The following is a 16,220-nucleotide window of genomic DNA, read 5'->3' on the forward strand; positions in this document are numbered from 1 at the left end:
CCTCCCGCCGCTGCCCTGGCTCAGCCCGGCCCGGCCCCGCGGGTCGCGGGGGTCCCGCACCGGCCCCGCCGTGACAGTGTCGGGACGCGCCCCCGGGGCTTCCGCGGGAAACTCCCAAAGCTGCAACGGGACCGGAGGGGTGGGCGGGACCAGGGGGACTTAGGGGACCATGCCCGAAGCTGTGGGAGCTGTGATCCCTACAACACGCCCCAGAGCCGAGTGCCGGCAACAAGTGGCCGTCGGGCCCACCACCCCCTGCCGCCTGTCCCAGCCCGCGGGGCGAAGCCGCGAGTCCCCGGTTACCGGGCACCGGGGCCGCCAGACTGGCCGGGGCGCTCCCGCCCGGCGCTCCGGTGCGCCCGGTGCCGCCTTCCCCTCCCGCCTCATTGTCCCCCCGCCACGGCCGCGGACAACAAAGCCGCCCACGAGGATGTGCCACGGCTCCGGCTCGGAGGCTCCGGTGCCCCCGTCCAGCGCTCACCTGCGCCGCGGCGGGACGCGCCGTCCAGCGGGGCCGCGCCGCCGCTCGCCGCTGCCCGCGCCCCGGCCGGCCCCCGACAGCCCCGCGCTCCGATTACATGGCGTTTTAACCCTGCCCGTGCTGGGCAGCCCCTCCTCCTCCTCCTCCTCCTTCGCCGCCCCATGGCGGGGGAGGGGAGCGCGGGGCCCGCAGCACCACCGCACCCGCCGGGCCCCCCAAGCCCATCGGGGTCCCGCATTCCCCCAGGGCCCTCGTCCCTCGGGGCGCCACATCCTCCCCGCCGTGACTCCGCACCCCCCGGTGCCCCAATGTGTCCCATCCGCTGCCCCACATCGCCTGGGACACCGCCTGGCGCCCCACATTCCCCGTGCCCCGGCTCCCCGCAGACCCTCCCCGGTGCTCCGCATCACCCCCGCGGGGCTCAGCATCCCTCTCCGAAGGCTCCACGTTCCTCCGGTGTCTCACACTCTACCGGGGCTCCCCACCCACCCCCTGGTACCCGCCGGCGTCCTGGTATCACCTCCACTGCCCAGCATCCCCCAGGATTCATCATTTCTCCGGGGCTCGGCCCTCGGAGCCCCACGCAGCTCAATCCCCGAGGCAGAGGAGACTCCCTTGGCGCCCCAGGGCCGGGCAGAGCCCTCGCCCACCGAGCCAGCTCTGCCCATCGGTTTCCAGCAGCACCCACACTGCCCCGTGCAGCACAACCTCGCAGACAAAGCCTCACAAGTTTCACATTCAGTTTTTGTTTGTTCTTTCCCGTCCAGAGGCAAGGCACTTGCAGGGCTGTCCCGGGGCCAGGGACACAGCCCGCGCCTCTCCTGCCCCAGACAAAGCATCCGGAGTCCACGTGGGGCATAATCTTCCCTGCTTGCCTGTTATTACTTCTAGATTCAGCAGAAAAGTGTATAACAGTAAGAAAAGCAACATGATTATCCTGGTGTGATAGAAATGAGCTTTCAAGGTCAGGAGGAAATCTTAGTTAGCCAAAGTGTCTGAAATCTGCAGGACCAGCCCCAGGCCTGTACAGCAGGTTCCCCCAAACCACACCTCCATCCCTGCAGAACACAAGCATGAAAAATTTGGCAGCAAATGTGAAAAATGCTCTGCAAGTGAACAGGAGGAGCTGAGAAACCCACTCTGAATAAGCCCCTGGGGATACTAAACATCGCCATTCAAACAAACATGCACCACATAAACCTAAAGCCTATTCGCAGCTCGGGTGAGTAGATTAAAACAAACAAACAGATTTTACTCCCATTTGTTTTCCCAGATTAAGGAAAGGGAAATGCTTTTGAGAGCTGTGCTCCTGAGAGTTTCCAGGGCACTGTGAGGGTGGAATCAGCCCTTCCAGCATCCACGGGTTCCTCTCCCTTTCTGCGGAAACCTTCCTGCTGCTGTTGGCCTCCCTGACCTGCCATCAATCTCCCGCCAGCCGAAACGCCCTCTTTCCCTCTCTGCCCCTCAGTTATCATTTAATTCAGGAGAGCAAGGCTCTGCAAACTGCTTGTGGGAAAGGTCTGGTACCAGACAAAGCAGCTCTGGCAGACAGTGAGCCACAGCCTGATCCTTTTCCTGTCTCTGCTACACACACCACAGAGAGATGCTGGGAGTTTATTTCATAACAATCAAGAGAATGTGTACGTCATTTCATGGGAAACAAGGTACCTTTACAGAGATTTTATACCCAGGCTCCTGCCACACATTCCAGGCTCTCCTGTTGAGCCAGGGCTGGCATCAGCAGTCTCTGTCAGGAGAGTACCAAAGCAGCTCCTTCACTGCTTCCCACCCAGCATAGACCAATGATGGGACACGGCTGTGTGGGCAAAGCTCCTCCACTGCAGGCCTGCAAGGAGCAGGCAGCTCATGTGAGCAGGGAGGGAGACCTGGGGGGTCCCTCAGCACCCCTGGGCACAAGCAGCATGTCCTCTGCACACCGTGCCACGGACACATCCCTGCCCATTGGCAGCAAGGCTGGGCTGCTCGGCTTCTGCAAAATGTCATTCCAGTCAGAACCATTCCCTCATCTGGCTGTGCTCCTTCGGCTGGCTGGCATCTCAAATTCATGGAGCCAGTGACCCACCAGCTGAAGGAGACATTCCCTGTCACTGTCACACAGTTGGGACTGGCAACATCCATTCACATTGGAAGTGACTCCTCATTTTTCACAGGCTTCCCAGCAACCATGCCAGCTTTTCCACACGTAACTCCTCACTCCCAACCCTGAACCCTTCACTGAAGGCTGCTCAGGCAGTGCCTTCTCTAAAATACACCTGGGGTATGGCACCAAGCCCAGCTCCTCTCTGTCCACCCAGATCTCTCTCTTCTAATTCTTCCTAAAATTCTCCTTTGTCACCCTGGCCAGGCAATGCCACTCCCTGCAGAGCTCTGCTCTGGCTGCCACCACCTCCCATCTTTTGCTTTGCACCCAAGGGTTTGGGTTGGGACCTACTCCATGTATCACAGCAGCGTTCCTGGAGATCCTCCACAAATAAATAAATGTGCCATTACCTACAGCTGAGTGTAACCTCGCCACCTCCGGATCTTGTGGGTCCCAGGTTCCACATCCCAGTAATGGCTGAGCACTTGTTTAGTCTTCTTGCAGGCAGGGAGGAGCACCAGCACCATTAAATCAGCCTGGACAGATGCAAGCTGGGGCTCAGAGCAGGAGGAACTTCTCTTTGCACCGAGGTTGGCAGCGATGCTCCTGCTGTGCTCAGGCTTTGGGGCTCCCATGTTGGTGTACACCCAGCTCAGAGGCTCTTTCCCAGCCCACAATAATGTCATTCTCACTGCACAGCATTCTTCACTGCAAGACCCCATCAGAGCACGTCCCACAGGATGTCTCCTCCTCTTCCACGAGTATCTTCATTGTCTGAGCCCTCACCCCAGCCCTGTGCTGGCTGCCTGCCTCTCCACCAGCTCCACCAGTGCTGCTCCATCACAGCTCTCAGCAGCTCCTCACCACGGCTCCCCAGAGCAGGTCTCCTGTTCCTGGCACCTCTCCTGAGTCTGGGGAGAGCTGTGCCACTCAGCAGGGCTCTGGCTGCTGGAAGCAAGGTCTGTTCCTGTTGTGGGAGAGCCTCATCCTGCTGCCACATGTGGGAATACAGCCCCAGCCTGCCTTACAGCTGGGCTAGCTTTTCCCATCTGGGGGGAATTGCTGTTTACACACAGATAGGAAATGTTATCCCTCCTACAAGAAGTTTCTAGCCCTTCCTGTGGGCTGGCCAGGCCCACATGATACAAACCTCTAATAAAAATAAGGTTAAAAATAAGTGTCATCCGTGTAACCAGAACATCTAGAAAGTCTGCAGCTACCGCCTGCAAACTTCAAACGCCGAGGCACACAAAGAAAAATCTTCAATGCCTCTCTAACAAAGCTGGCCACAAAATCCTCTTTTTCCTCGAAAACAGGATACGCCTGCTACAGCCTAATCTGAAGTGACGAGGCCTCCCCAAACCACCCTCCTCAGCACATCCACTTTCATCAAGAGGAGCGCTGCTCCCAGGGGGTGGCTGCCTGCAGAGCCCCCTCCCTCCAGGCCAGCTCCAGAGCTGCTCTTGCCTGCCCGGGTCAGGGATTATGGTCCCTGCTCAGGAGCAGAGGAGCTGGGAGAAAGAGGGAGTGTTTTGCCTGTGGCTGCAAGGCAGGAGTGTGCCAGAGCCCAGCAGTGGAACTCCCAGCCCTGCTCCACCTCTGCATGAAAAGCTGGCAGCTAATTGTTCCTGCAGCAGTGTCTGCCCGGGACCAAAGGCTGAGGAGAGTGATGGGGCATTGAACTGCAGAAGAAACTGAAATCCTGGTCTCAAAGATCTCATTTATCCCGGAGGACAGAACTAACTCCTCAGAAGTTTCAGCTGGGCAGCCAGGAGGAGTCACAGCATCCCTCAGACTGTGTCTGGAGATGTTGTCTTAGTGCTTCCAGCCCAAGGCAGACACTGCAGGTGGGCAGAACATCAGAGAGTAGATGGCTCTGACCAGCTGGGTGAGAGCCCCCCTGGCTTCTTCACACACTCTTGCCTTTTCCAGGCCTTTCTCAGGCTGGCAAATGCAGGCAATGCTCCCCACTTCAGCTGCAAGGCTGACCTGGGAGCAGCTGTAAAGGGCTGGGAGAGCTTGGCATAGATAATGGCATCAGAGAACAGGATGGGGACACCCCAGGATGTGATCTCTAGAGAACACATAATAAGGAGCATTCATGGGGTAACAGTCTCCAAGTGCTGAGGAAGCTTTTCAGGTTTGACGTGTGAAATGAAACTGAAAAATGCATCTCAAGTAGGGCACATGGATCCTCTGCTCCGTTTGGAGAGCACCCTTTTCAGACTTCCTGTGTGTGTGTATGTCCCCGTTGCTCTTTGGCTGCTGCATTTACTTTGGTATTTATGGTGAACAAGGGCACATACCTGCAACTCCAAACTGCTGCCCTTGGCCTGTCCTCAGCTCTGATGAGTCCATCACAACGCGCTCTGCATGAGAATGGCCTGGCAGGAGCACCCATGGGCTGATGGCTGCCTGCACCCCTACGGCAGCCCTGGGGCTCTGCCCGCACGCTGAGCACCATCCCCCGCCAGACACCCCCATAACCACGGCCATCACCCTGCAACCTGCTCTTTTATTGCAGTAAATCCTTCTTGGTTTGGGAACCGAGTAGGTTCTGGCAGCGCAGAGCCGCCCCTGCCATGGCCGGGCTCATGGCGCTCGCACGCCAGCCCAGGGGGAAGCACCACAGAATTTCCTGGAGATGTTTGAACAGGATGTTGTGACCACGTACGTCAGCCGAGACTCTTCTTCTTCTTTGATCCCGTCACTCAACTTTCCCCAAGAATTTGGTTCTCTGCCTGAGAAATAGTTTAACATCGCTGGCATCACCGTGCTGCGGGAGCTGCGGCGTGCTCGCACACGCGCGCACCCAGAGCGCCCTTAAGGAGCTCCGAAAGCATCACCCCGGGAGGACACGGCAAGGAGAGATCCACCACACACTGCTCCTGCACGGCTGGCCTCGGCTGCAAACCAGGCAGAACGCTGACTCTTGCCTGCCTTCAAGTTTTGGGACACAGAGTACAGGGGGAGATGTGGCAGCTGTGAAAATGTGCGATAATTAACTGCAACTACTAATTTACACTTGGGAAAAATTGCATAGGGCTGTATGCAGGATTTTAAAGCTGGAGAGGAATTCTGTGTTCACACATACTGGTATCCTGTACGACCCCCTGCATCCCGTTTCCTCGAGGAGTTTTAGTTCAAATTAACTCATTTTTAGATGCAAGGATTTCCCATGGTTTAAACATGCTGACTCGGATGTTCACCACAGAAATGAATACAGAATACATTGTTCCAATATATATGCAGAATATATATTTTGTTCCAAAATATATACAGAATATATTGTTCCAATATATGTCCCTTGTTTAAAGGTGTCTTAAATATTTAGGATCCATTTTTTTTCACCCCAAAAATCGAGGAGGTGCACAGTCGCACCTTGAATCTAGGAAACAGAAACTTTCCCAGCTGGTCTGGGAGGTAGAGGGGGAAAAAAAGGAAGTTGGAAGCTATTTCCATCCGGACAACCAGGAAATATCTCTTAACTCCTCGTCATTAGTGGTACTTAGCTGCTTATCTCCTTGTTTATAAACCACTGCTGGGATAGTCTCACAGTGAAAGCACTATGAAATTTCCTATATTCTCATTTGCAGTTGCAAGTGTCAGTAATAAACCAGAACACCTGTGGACTGTCGAGGTTTTACCCTTCCACAAAGGTTTTTACACACTGTCCTCTGGCCTGACAGACAGGGAGCACCTTCCCTGATGAAATGGATCAGACACGTTCACACTGATAGAGGAATCCTGGAGAGCTCCTACTCCTGCTCAAGGGAAGCTGTGAAACAGCAATTTTAGGCAAAAGAGTCCTTCAGGATGGAATCAGTTCCATTGTCCTCTGTGTGAATAAATCAAGTTTCAATATTCTTGGACCAAGGCCTTCCTCCTCAGACTGAACAGAAACAAGACTGTGTAAAGGGCATGAGAAGGCAATTCCTCTGCCTGCCTACAACACATCTTTGAGTCAAGGAGACCTCCTGCATACGGATTATGTCGAGAATCGAGCTGAAATATCCCTATGGAATCTTGACCCATGGACATCTGGGCATTTCTCATCCCAGGGCTGCTGCTTCCTTGCCCAACATCTGTCCATTCCATGGAGCCCAGTCCTGGGATGTGGATTGCTCGTTCCTGGGCCACCCATCATCCCGAGTCAGGCAGAGAGCAGTGCTGGGAACAGCAGTCGGAGAGGGAAAAGCACACCGAAGTTTCAGTTCCCAAGCGGAATTTTTGGAGGAAAAAACCGAAAAAAAGACAAAAGCAAAAATTAAAAAAATAAAAACCCCATTATTCACCTTATAAACCATGGTTTGAAGCTTTTTTTTTTTTTTTTTTTTTTTTTGTAAGGTTTTTGTACAGTAAAAAATCGCACAGTACTCAGCTGCCAGCCAGCTCTCCAGCCCCCGGCTCCACCGACCCCCGGTCCCGCTGCGGGGGCCACGATGCCGTGAGCGCGATGCGGAAAGTGCGGCCGCCAATGCTCAGGCTGAGGCGGCGCCGGGGCCGGGCCGGGGCCGGAGCCGGGGCCGGGCGGGCGGAGCCGCCGCCGCCGCCGCCATGGGGCTGCTCAACTTCACCCGGGAGCCGGTGCCGGAGGCGGTCAGCGCCGACATGCACAACCTCAACCAGCTCAGCGCCCAGGTGCGCCGGAACCGGGACGGGCGCGGGGGGCGGCGGGGGCAGACCCGGACACGGAACCGGCGGGGCGGCACCGGGAGCTGGAGCCGGCACCGGGAGCTGCACCCGGCCGGCAGCGCAGCCCCGGAGCAGTCCCGGGTGTGCCGGGCTCACGGTCTCCAGGCCCACGTGGCCGGGTCCCTGCTGGGCCCGGTGCCCGGGGCAGGGCGGGCAGCGTGCCCGGTGCCCGGTGATACAGCCCCGGTCCAGCCCGGTGAGCCCCGCGCACGCCGGAGCTGTTGGAAGGATGTTTATAGAATCATGGAATCCCAGAATGGTTTCACCGGGAAAGGACTTTGAACACCATCTACTTCCACCCACCTGCCGTGGGCAGGGACACTGGTGGAGTTCCTGCCATGGGCAGGGACACTGGTGGAGCTCCTGGTAGAGGGCTCAGATCGTGCCTGGTGGGCACTGGGGTCCTGTCAAGCACTGGGGTTTGTGGTGGGACCACAGAGTGTTCAAGTTGTGATCCCACCCCAGATTCCCACCCTGTGCTTCCTGCCTCATGCTGAATGGTCCTGGTCATTGGTACTGCCTCCAGGTCACCCACACCGGGTGTGCAGCTTGGACTGAAGTTAGTGGAAAGGCTGATGCTTTTCCAGCCCAGCTTGCCAGGACTGAGGATATCAGCCTGGTGACAGCCTGGTGACAGCCCAGTGCCTTCTCTGTTACATGGCCGAGACCAAGGGCAGGGCAGGATCTGCAGCCACAGGCAGCCAACGCCGCTTTTGGCCATACCCAGAAGGTCACAGCCAGTGCTGGTGCTGGTGCCAGCAGCCTCTCCATCCCTGCCTGCCAGCTGCACACCCAGAACACTGAAAGCAGCAACTAGACCCTTAACCAGTTCTCTTCCTTTGCCTAGTTAGTCTGGTTACCCCATGGGGTTTGTGAAACATGAGGCTGGATGTTCACAGCTTTTCCCACTCGCAGTTTTTGGATTGCACAAGATAGAACAGCAGCTTCCGATTAGCCACAAATCACAAAAGCCCTGTGCAGTGCCAGCTACCAGCGGCACAGACCCCTTGGGAGGCTCTGAAAAGCATCCTGGGCATATCCCATCTACAGGGATCACATAATGCCAAGGACAGGGCACCAGCACAGGTCCAGCTCTGGGACCAATGTCCAGGAGGAGGCAGGTGGAGCTGGGTCAGGGGAGTACATCACCACCTCATGGTGCTGGTGGGGTGGTGAGGTGCTGATATCCCAGTCTGACACTCTCCTGTTTCTTCGCAGCAATTCTCAGCGCTGACTGAATTGCTTTTCCGCTTTCTGACAGAGCCCAAGGAGGTAAGGCAGAACCGGAGAGATGTGTGAGTGCAGCTCTGGTCAGAAACAGAGAAAAGATTTTGTCACTGCTCTTTCTCTTGAGCAGGTAGAAAGATTTCTGACGCAGCTCTCAGACTTTGCCACCATGAATAAAATCAGCTTGGGCCCCCTGAAAAACATTGTCAAAAGTATTCTTCTGGTACCCAACGGTAAGTGATGTATTTGCATATCCTGCCCTGAGGCCAGTCTGTCCCAGCCATTCCCGCAGGGCTTGGTTTGCACAATAAGTGTTAATGGTAGCTAATACAGTGCTTAGCACTTAAGAATCAAAAGTTCCCCTGTTTGGTGGCTCTTTGTATTCTTTATACCCTGCCTGCATGCACATTTCACGGGCTTAAGTAAACTCCCTTAAATATCTGTGCGTTAAATGCAGCACAACATCTCGGTTTAAGCAGTACCTGTAAATCCCTTTTGCCAGATCAGGGCAGCGTCGTGTTGGCACCGAGTCTCTGCAGGAACTTCCACCCGAGTGACCCAGTGCTGTAATTCCTCCAAGGCCAAGCGCTGTTGGAGACAAAAAAGACAGTGCATAGAGGTTTGGGGTGGGCTGGGAGTGCTGCAGTTCTAGGCCATGTGAAGGAGGCAGCTGACCTTGCAGATACTGAGAAACACTCACCGTGTCCAGCTCTTTCTGGTTCATAAGCAGTGACGAAGAGGTTCGGGGGGATTCCACTGGAATACCCCAGACTCCAGCACTTTATAGGATTACTGTGATGTTGTGGCTGCCGTTTGACACGATAATGCATCAAACACTCCACGGCACGTTCATCCCATTGATCCCTCCTGTTATTAATAGTCCCTTGCTATTACCCTTCAGCCCTGGGTTCCCTGTAGCTTCTTTCACAGCCCTGATGCTGAGCACAACTGTTTTCAGAATTTGTTTTGAACTTGTCCTACGGCTTCAAGCAACTTTTCCTATACAGGAGTAGCAATGATTTTCTTTCCTGCAACGTCTTGTGGGGATTTAGTGAAGAATTTGCATTTTTTCCCCATCCTGATTCAGGCCTTGGTGCCCCCATCTTGTCATTCCTCTGTGCGTGCACTGGCTTCAATCCCGTTGTAACTTTTCCTCAGCTCTGGGATGCCACGATATCAGGGATCAGGACAGATCACAGCAGATAACTTTGCCTGTGTGCTACACAGCCGGAAAGCCACGTGGGGCTGGCAGTCTCCTTGAATTTATGAGATTCCTGCTCTTGGCTTCAGAGAGCAGAATCCTTGTAAAGGTCCCTGCGCTGCCTGGGCCCCAGAACAAAGGGGGAAGGCGCAGCGGGGGAAAGTGTTATATGCACACGTTCACACCCATCATCCCAAACACAGCAGGTAGGTCAAATTAGCAGCCCGCCAGCCTTAACAGTTCTCCTTTAACAAGCAAAGCGGCTACAGGAGAGAAAGCAGCAGCTTCAAAACATAACCGCTGTCGCTGTTCCCATGGATACCTGCAATGGGATCTCGCCCTCTCCCAGGCACTCCCAGAGCCCGGACTTTTAAAGCACCGGGCATCTGCACAGATACTGGCAGGCACGACTGGGTTTCCAATCTCCGAGGAGCTGTGGTTTGCTTCAAAACACAGCTCAGAAACAGAGGCTTTCCATCGTTGGGTCCTGTCCCTGCCTCTGTTTGACTCAATAAAAATTGGTTTGACTCATTAAAAAGTGATTTCTTTTCTTCTTTGTGGTGTTTATTCAGGTGCCCTGAAGAGGAATCTGTCTCCTGAACAAGTCAGAGCAGATTTCATTGCTCTAGGTAGGTCACATGATTTCCACTAAATAAAAGATAATTAATATTTATCACATATAGTAATCTCATATGGTTTCCCCCCACAGGCCTCAGTGAAGAGAAGGCCAGTTACTTTGCAGAACAGGTATTCATATATTTTTGCTTGTTTCTAAGCTAACAAAATGTCAGTTCTGTGAGTGGGAACTCATAAAACCCCACTGTGCTCCTGAGACACATCAGCACGTTGGGAATTTTCTTCAAAACCAGCTTGGGATTTTGAACTGAAGATCCTCAGAGAACTAATAAGGAGCACTCTGTCTGGGGATACCTCTGGTCTGCCAGGGCCTCTCCCCCATCAGTGTCACAGTTCCTGCACTGCTGTGTGGCTTTCATGTGATGTTTTTGTGCTTCCCATGCTTTGAGCTCTGAGGTCATGCAGTTACATGAACACATGGCTTCTTGCACAGATATTGTTACAGCGAACCAGTGCTAAAACAAAACCAGTCAGTTTCATTTACAGAAGTGACAGGGCAGATGGAAATCCTAGCAGGACTCAAACACCTCTGAAAGCCCTCCTGATCACATTAGTTCTCTCTTTACTCTGGGCTTCTGCCATGCTCTGTCTTCATTCTGACTCTTGTTGAAGTTTCAGGTACAAACAGAGACCTCCCTGAATTAATTGCTGGTGTGTCTTTTATTCTTGTAGTGGAAGGTGAATTCCCCCACCCTGACACGCCTGGCTGTGGGTCAGACACTGATGATTAACCAGCTGATAGACATGGAATGGAAGTTTGGAGGTAATAGAGCTACAACATAAACTGGAGGGGTTGGGAAACCCAGCAGCAGGTCTTGGCTAAATGATGTTTTATTTCACTGCTTAACTAACAGATTATCTGCCTTCTCTTCTTTCTGACTCACAGTGACTGCTGGGAGCAGCGAGCTGGAAAAAGTGGGAAGTATCTTCTTACAGGTAAATCTCCCACATCACAGAGTTCAGCTTGTAGGGCAGTGAGGAACAAGCTCCAGCCAGGCATGTGGGAAGGACTGGCAGTGAGGGAGGGAGAGGGAGGCTCTGTGGGTCTCACAGGAACTCTGTGACTGCATCTTCAGTCTCCAAGTGCTGCTGCCAGCAGAGAGCAGACACGCTGCTGTTTGTTTCTCCTCTGAAGACATGAGATATCACAGGAACATGGCCCATCCTGAAAAGCTGTTCAAAAAGCTCAGTTTTTTCAGGTCCCCTCTTTAGGAGGGAGGGAAAGCGGGATCAAGGACTTCCAGAGATCTTCCCAATGCCCAGGGTATCTGTTCCTACAGTGACGCTTCTTGAAAAGCCTGACAAAGATGCGTGTGCTGTGCAGCAGTCAAACTCACAGCAGACTCCTGCTCTGCTGTCCTCTCCTGGTGCTCAGAACAGGTCTCTGAACTAAAATACTTCTGCTTTTTTCCTTTCCCCAAGCTGAAGCTGGTGGTTAAAAAAGGGAGCCAATTGGAAAACGTGTATGTTGGTGAGTTAACAGTTCTGGACAGGAGGGAAGGACGGGAAAGCTGCAGTTTGGGGCTCAGGGTGTTGCTGGGGGAGTCTGGGGGCAGAACCAGGGTGGGGTCACTGCAAAAGCATCACTGTGGTTACTCCTGCTTCAGCCTCTCCAGCACTGTGGCTGTTCCTGCCCCACAGGCACTCCAAAACTGTTTGGGAACACTGACTTTTGGGCACCTTCACATCTGGGCCTCAGTAAACATTGAGCAGTCAGAGCAGCAGGGCAGAGGAGGAAAAGAAATTATTCCCAAGCATGGAGTGCTGTTGGGAGATCCCAGCCTGGCCCCCCTGGCAGCCTGGCTAGCATAAGGAACCAGCTGCTGGGAATCACAGTGGCTAATCCTGCCCGGCTTAGGTGAACATGAGTTGCTCCATGGTAGCACCAGAACAGCTTTGCCAATATTGGAAATGTAACCTGAAATCTAAGATTTGATGCCTTTTTTTTTTTTTTTTTTTTTTTTTTCTCTCTGTAGAGTTAACTTTGCCCCAGTTCTACAGTTTTCTGCATGAAATGGAACGGGTCAAAACCAGCCTGGAAAGCTTCAGCTGAAGCTGCACAGAGCTGAGCCGACATCTGTCCGGGATGTTTAATTCCTCCTCGTGGGCCTGCAGATCTGCTCTTTCCCAGCTGACTCTTCACACCCTGATAAGAGAAGACAAGCTGTGCAATGAGCAGTGGTGTCATGGCCCAGCAGGACCCATCAATCCTTTAGAACCTGAAACTTGGGCTAAGTTTCAGCTTTTTCAAAGCACCTACAAGTCCACTCATCTTTTTTTTTTTTTTTTTTTTTTTTTACTATACTATTATGAGAAACTTTGGTCAGAAGTAATGTGGATACCTTTACTAAAATAGCAAAGAAATAAACCCATTCCCATCCTGCTCCTGTATAAGAATCTGATTCTGTGAGAAAAAGAAAAACAGAAGCAAAGAATCATTTGGAAACTTGGAAGGATTAAGCAGAGAGAATGACGAAAGCAAGGAGAGCATCTAATGTGGGGAATCACTTAGTGGTCCCTTCAAGCCTTTCTCTTCTCTTGTATTAAGAAACGTTGATTAGCTTCTTCCCAATTGTGCCTTGTTATGGGAAAGTATCTCAGTGGAAGGTGATTTTAAATCTTAAACAACCAAACAGCTGCCTCTGTGCATGGGGGTGGGGGGACATGTCAGGGGGTGACGAGATAAATCTCATTTGGGTGTGCTGCTCTTTAATCTGCAGCCTGTGTGACATGGCACAGTCAGACCCAGCCCGTTTGGACATATGTCCAAACCCCATGAAGTGCCATTAGCGCCACTCTTCAGTTGTCTGAGGGCAGGGATGAGCTCTTCATCAGGAGGCAGAGGGGTGCTCCAACCCACCTGGGGCAATGTTACAGTCACTAAGGTTCCTCTCGTGTCCAGACTGTGGAGCAGTCCTGAGCTGGCTGAAGCCTCTCCCATAGCAGAGGGATGAAGCAAGCTTCTCTTACAGGGCACATCCCAAAGCATCCCTGTGTCCCTGGCACACTCAGCAGTGCCAGTGAAGGGAGTAAATCACATTACCAGGGAATATCCCAGTAAGATACTGTGTTTCCAGCCTCCACCTGAAGGAATTCACTGTCCCATGGTATCCTGCCAGTCTGCTGTGGGGCTCCCTGCAGCAGCAGCTGTTTCCTGTTAAACCCATCCCAAACTGATCATTTCTGTGAGAAAGGCATCACAAAGCTCCCTACAACTCACAGCTTCACCCGTGGGTTTCCAGCTGCAGCAAACCCAGCACTGAGTGTCCCTGCACTGCATTTCCTGCAGTGCTGCAGGAGTGACTGGGAACAACAGTGGGCACAGGCTGAGCCATGTATTTCGGAACTGGGGAATCCTGCTGGCAAACCCGGGAATGGATTTATTTATTTTCCCACATATCAGGTCAGTCACAAGCATTTCAATCTTTGTCACGTGCTTACTGTAAAAATGAAAAAACAAAACCAAAAACCTCTGAAACAATGTACTACACAATATTCAGTCTCCTTTTGGGTGGCAGGAAAAGCTATTTCAGGGAGGAAGAAGCAGTCCAAATGGCTGCCGCTTTCTCGAGACAAAAGCAATTTTTTTGCTTTACATTTTCTGCTGCCTGCTCCCATTATTTCTCCTCACCCTCGCAGTGCCAGGGCGGCACCGCTCAGCCCTGTCCGGTTCTGTCGGGAAGCGGCCGCGGCGCTGCGGGGAAGATGCCAGGCTCGGTTGTGGGTCAGGAATCCGCCGTCCCCCCGCGCTCCTCCCCCTGCCCGGTTGGGATTAAGGCGCTCGGGGCTGACGCACGCCGAGCCCGCTGACCCCGAGTGCAGGGGTCACCTCTGTGCTGCTCCACGGTCCCCACGGGCAGCTCTGATCGGCGGCATTTGTGCCACGGCCTGACCTCGCTGCTGCCACCAGCGCTCCCGGGGAGCCGCCAGCGCCCCTTCGTCCCCTGCACTCGGCTGGGCATGAGACGAGCTGGCAGCCCCGTGGGGAAGGGATGGAGGGGGAGCCAGTTCCGGTGGCACTGGCACGGGTGACACCAACCGTGAGGGAATCAGGTCACCCTCCTGATGGGGCCAGCCAGGAGCAAGGACGGCTCTGGGAGAGCTGTGGCAGCCATGGCCCTCCTGCTGGCCAGGAGCAAGGACGGATCTGGGAGAGCCATGGCACCCATGGCCCTCCTGCACAGCACGGCCCAGGCCTGGCCACCAGCACAGGGGGTGAGGGCCAATGTCCAGACCCTGTGCCAGGAGCTGGCACAGCCACAGGGAGGGCTGAGCCTGGAGGGAAGGAGTGGCCTTGTGCCCAGTTTGCAGAAGGAAGGAGAGGCCGGTGCCCGGTTTTGGGGAAGGAGCGGCCCAGTGCCCGGTTTGCAGAGGGAAGGAGCAGCCCGGTGCCCGTTTGGCAGAGGAAAGAGGAGAGGCCCAGTGCCCGTTTTGCAGAGGGAAGGAGAGGCCCGGTGTCCGGTTTGCAGAGAGAAGGAGCGGCCGGTGGCCGGTTTGCAGAGGGAAGGAGAGGCTCAGTACCCATTTTGCAGAGGGAAGGAGAGGCCCAGTGCCCGGTTCACAGAGGGAAGGAGAGGCCCGGTGCCCAGTTTGCAGAGGGAAGGAGCGGCCTGGTGCCCATTTGGCAGAGGGAAGAGGAGAGGCCGGTGCCCGGTTTGCAGAGAGAAGGAGCAGCCCACTACCCGTTTTGCCCGTGTTTCCGGGCGGCCCCGCCGTGCTCGTGTGCGCGGCCCCTTCCTCCTGCCCGTCAAGCCCAGCCAGCCGAGCGCTAATCTCGGCGGGACAGCGGGCGCGGGGGAAACAGGGGCCCCTCACCAGCCTGGGGTGCAGCTAACCAAACTCCCTCGGCCGTTTGCCTCCCCGAGCCCTTTCCCGGCCCATTTCCTCCAGGGCGGCCGTGGCACAGCTCCCCATCCCCGTCCCTGCTGTGGGGGACACGGGGCCCTCCCGGCTGCAGCGGGGCAGGGGCAGCGCGGCCATGCTGAAGCCACACGCGGTCACCTCCCTCCGTGTGCAGCCCCTCTCCTCTCCAGCACTGCGGTTCCTCTGCTGCCTCGGGCTGCCAGGCAGTGTCTCTGGGGGCAGGGGAGATGGCAGAGTGGCCCCAGCAGCCCGGCTGCCGTGGGGATCCTGTGCTCCCGGCATCCTTCCACTCATCCCTGCCAGTGCCAGCAGCAGAGCAAAGAACAGGGGCTGCACTCTGGGCTCTGTCAGTTCCCAGTGTGGATTCAATGCTGTTGTGATTCTCAGCCATGTCAGATGCTAATGACCAAGGGAATTGGGATGTTTTCAAATGAAGCATCTTCTCCCTTCTAGAAATGCCAATGCTGCTGCTCCTTTCCTATGTGAAGGAATTCTCCAAACCCTGAGAACAAAAGCCTCTGCTCTGAGGGAGCAGAGCAGATGGGGGCTCCACTCGTGCCTGTGAGCCCATGGGCAGGCAGGGAATGAAAGAAGGAATTGAGGCTCCTCACTGCTGGCTCTGTCTGACCTTGAGCAGGTCATGTGGGAACTGACAGAGCTCCCTTGGGACATCCTGGTTTCCACAGACCTCACCCTTAGGGCCCTTAGGGGCTGCGTGGGGCTCCCTGGGGTCCCATGGTGCTTGCTGTCTCCTCACAGGAGCAGAAGAGGTGAGGGCGGCACTGGGCACAGCACCATGGAGATGAGGACACTCCCAGGGATGAGTGCTCAGCCTGCCTGGGACAGGATTCTGCACCCTCTGCTTGGAACAGGGGAAGACGTCCCACCCTGCCTGCAAAACGGAGCTGCTGCCTTCCATTCTTGCAGGAGGTGGGGAAGAGACTGGTGGTGTCCAAGGCACTGGAAATATTCCTAGCATGTCGTCTGCTCCCAAGCCTTGCCATCTCTCTAGGCAG

General features: G+C 54.8%; 1 protein-coding gene and 1 long non-coding RNA gene across 2 annotated transcripts; one reads left to right on the plus strand and one right to left on the minus strand.

Moving 5' to 3' along the window:
* Positions 1-5,918: 5,918 nt before the first annotated feature.
* On the minus strand, positions 5,919-9,842 carry LOC134426952 (uncharacterized). The gene is made up of 3 exons (XR_010030065.1): positions 9,205-9,842; positions 8,987-9,092; positions 5,919-6,752 (listed from the first exon to the last, which is right to left on the minus strand). It is a non-coding gene; the product is annotated as an uncharacterized LOC134426952 (long non-coding RNA).
* Positions 7,099-12,724, plus strand: COMMD7 (COMM domain containing 7). Its single transcript, XM_063172354.1, has 9 exons — positions 7,099-7,223; positions 8,496-8,549; positions 8,635-8,737; positions 10,278-10,334; positions 10,415-10,452; positions 11,014-11,104; positions 11,228-11,277; positions 11,764-11,812; positions 12,318-12,724. The coding sequence occupies exons 1-9, from the start codon at positions 7,140-7,142 to the stop codon at positions 12,392-12,394; spliced, it is 603 nt and encodes a 200-aa protein (XP_063028424.1). The 5' UTR covers positions 7,099-7,139; the 3' UTR covers positions 12,395-12,724.
* Positions 12,725-16,220: the final 3,496 nt, after the last annotated feature.

The sequence above is a fragment of the Melospiza melodia genome, chromosome 19 (assembly GCF_035770615.1).
Source record: "Melospiza melodia melodia isolate bMelMel2 chromosome 19, bMelMel2.pri, whole genome shotgun sequence".
Classification (NCBI taxonomy): Eukaryota; Metazoa; Chordata; class Aves; order Passeriformes; family Passerellidae; genus Melospiza; species Melospiza melodia.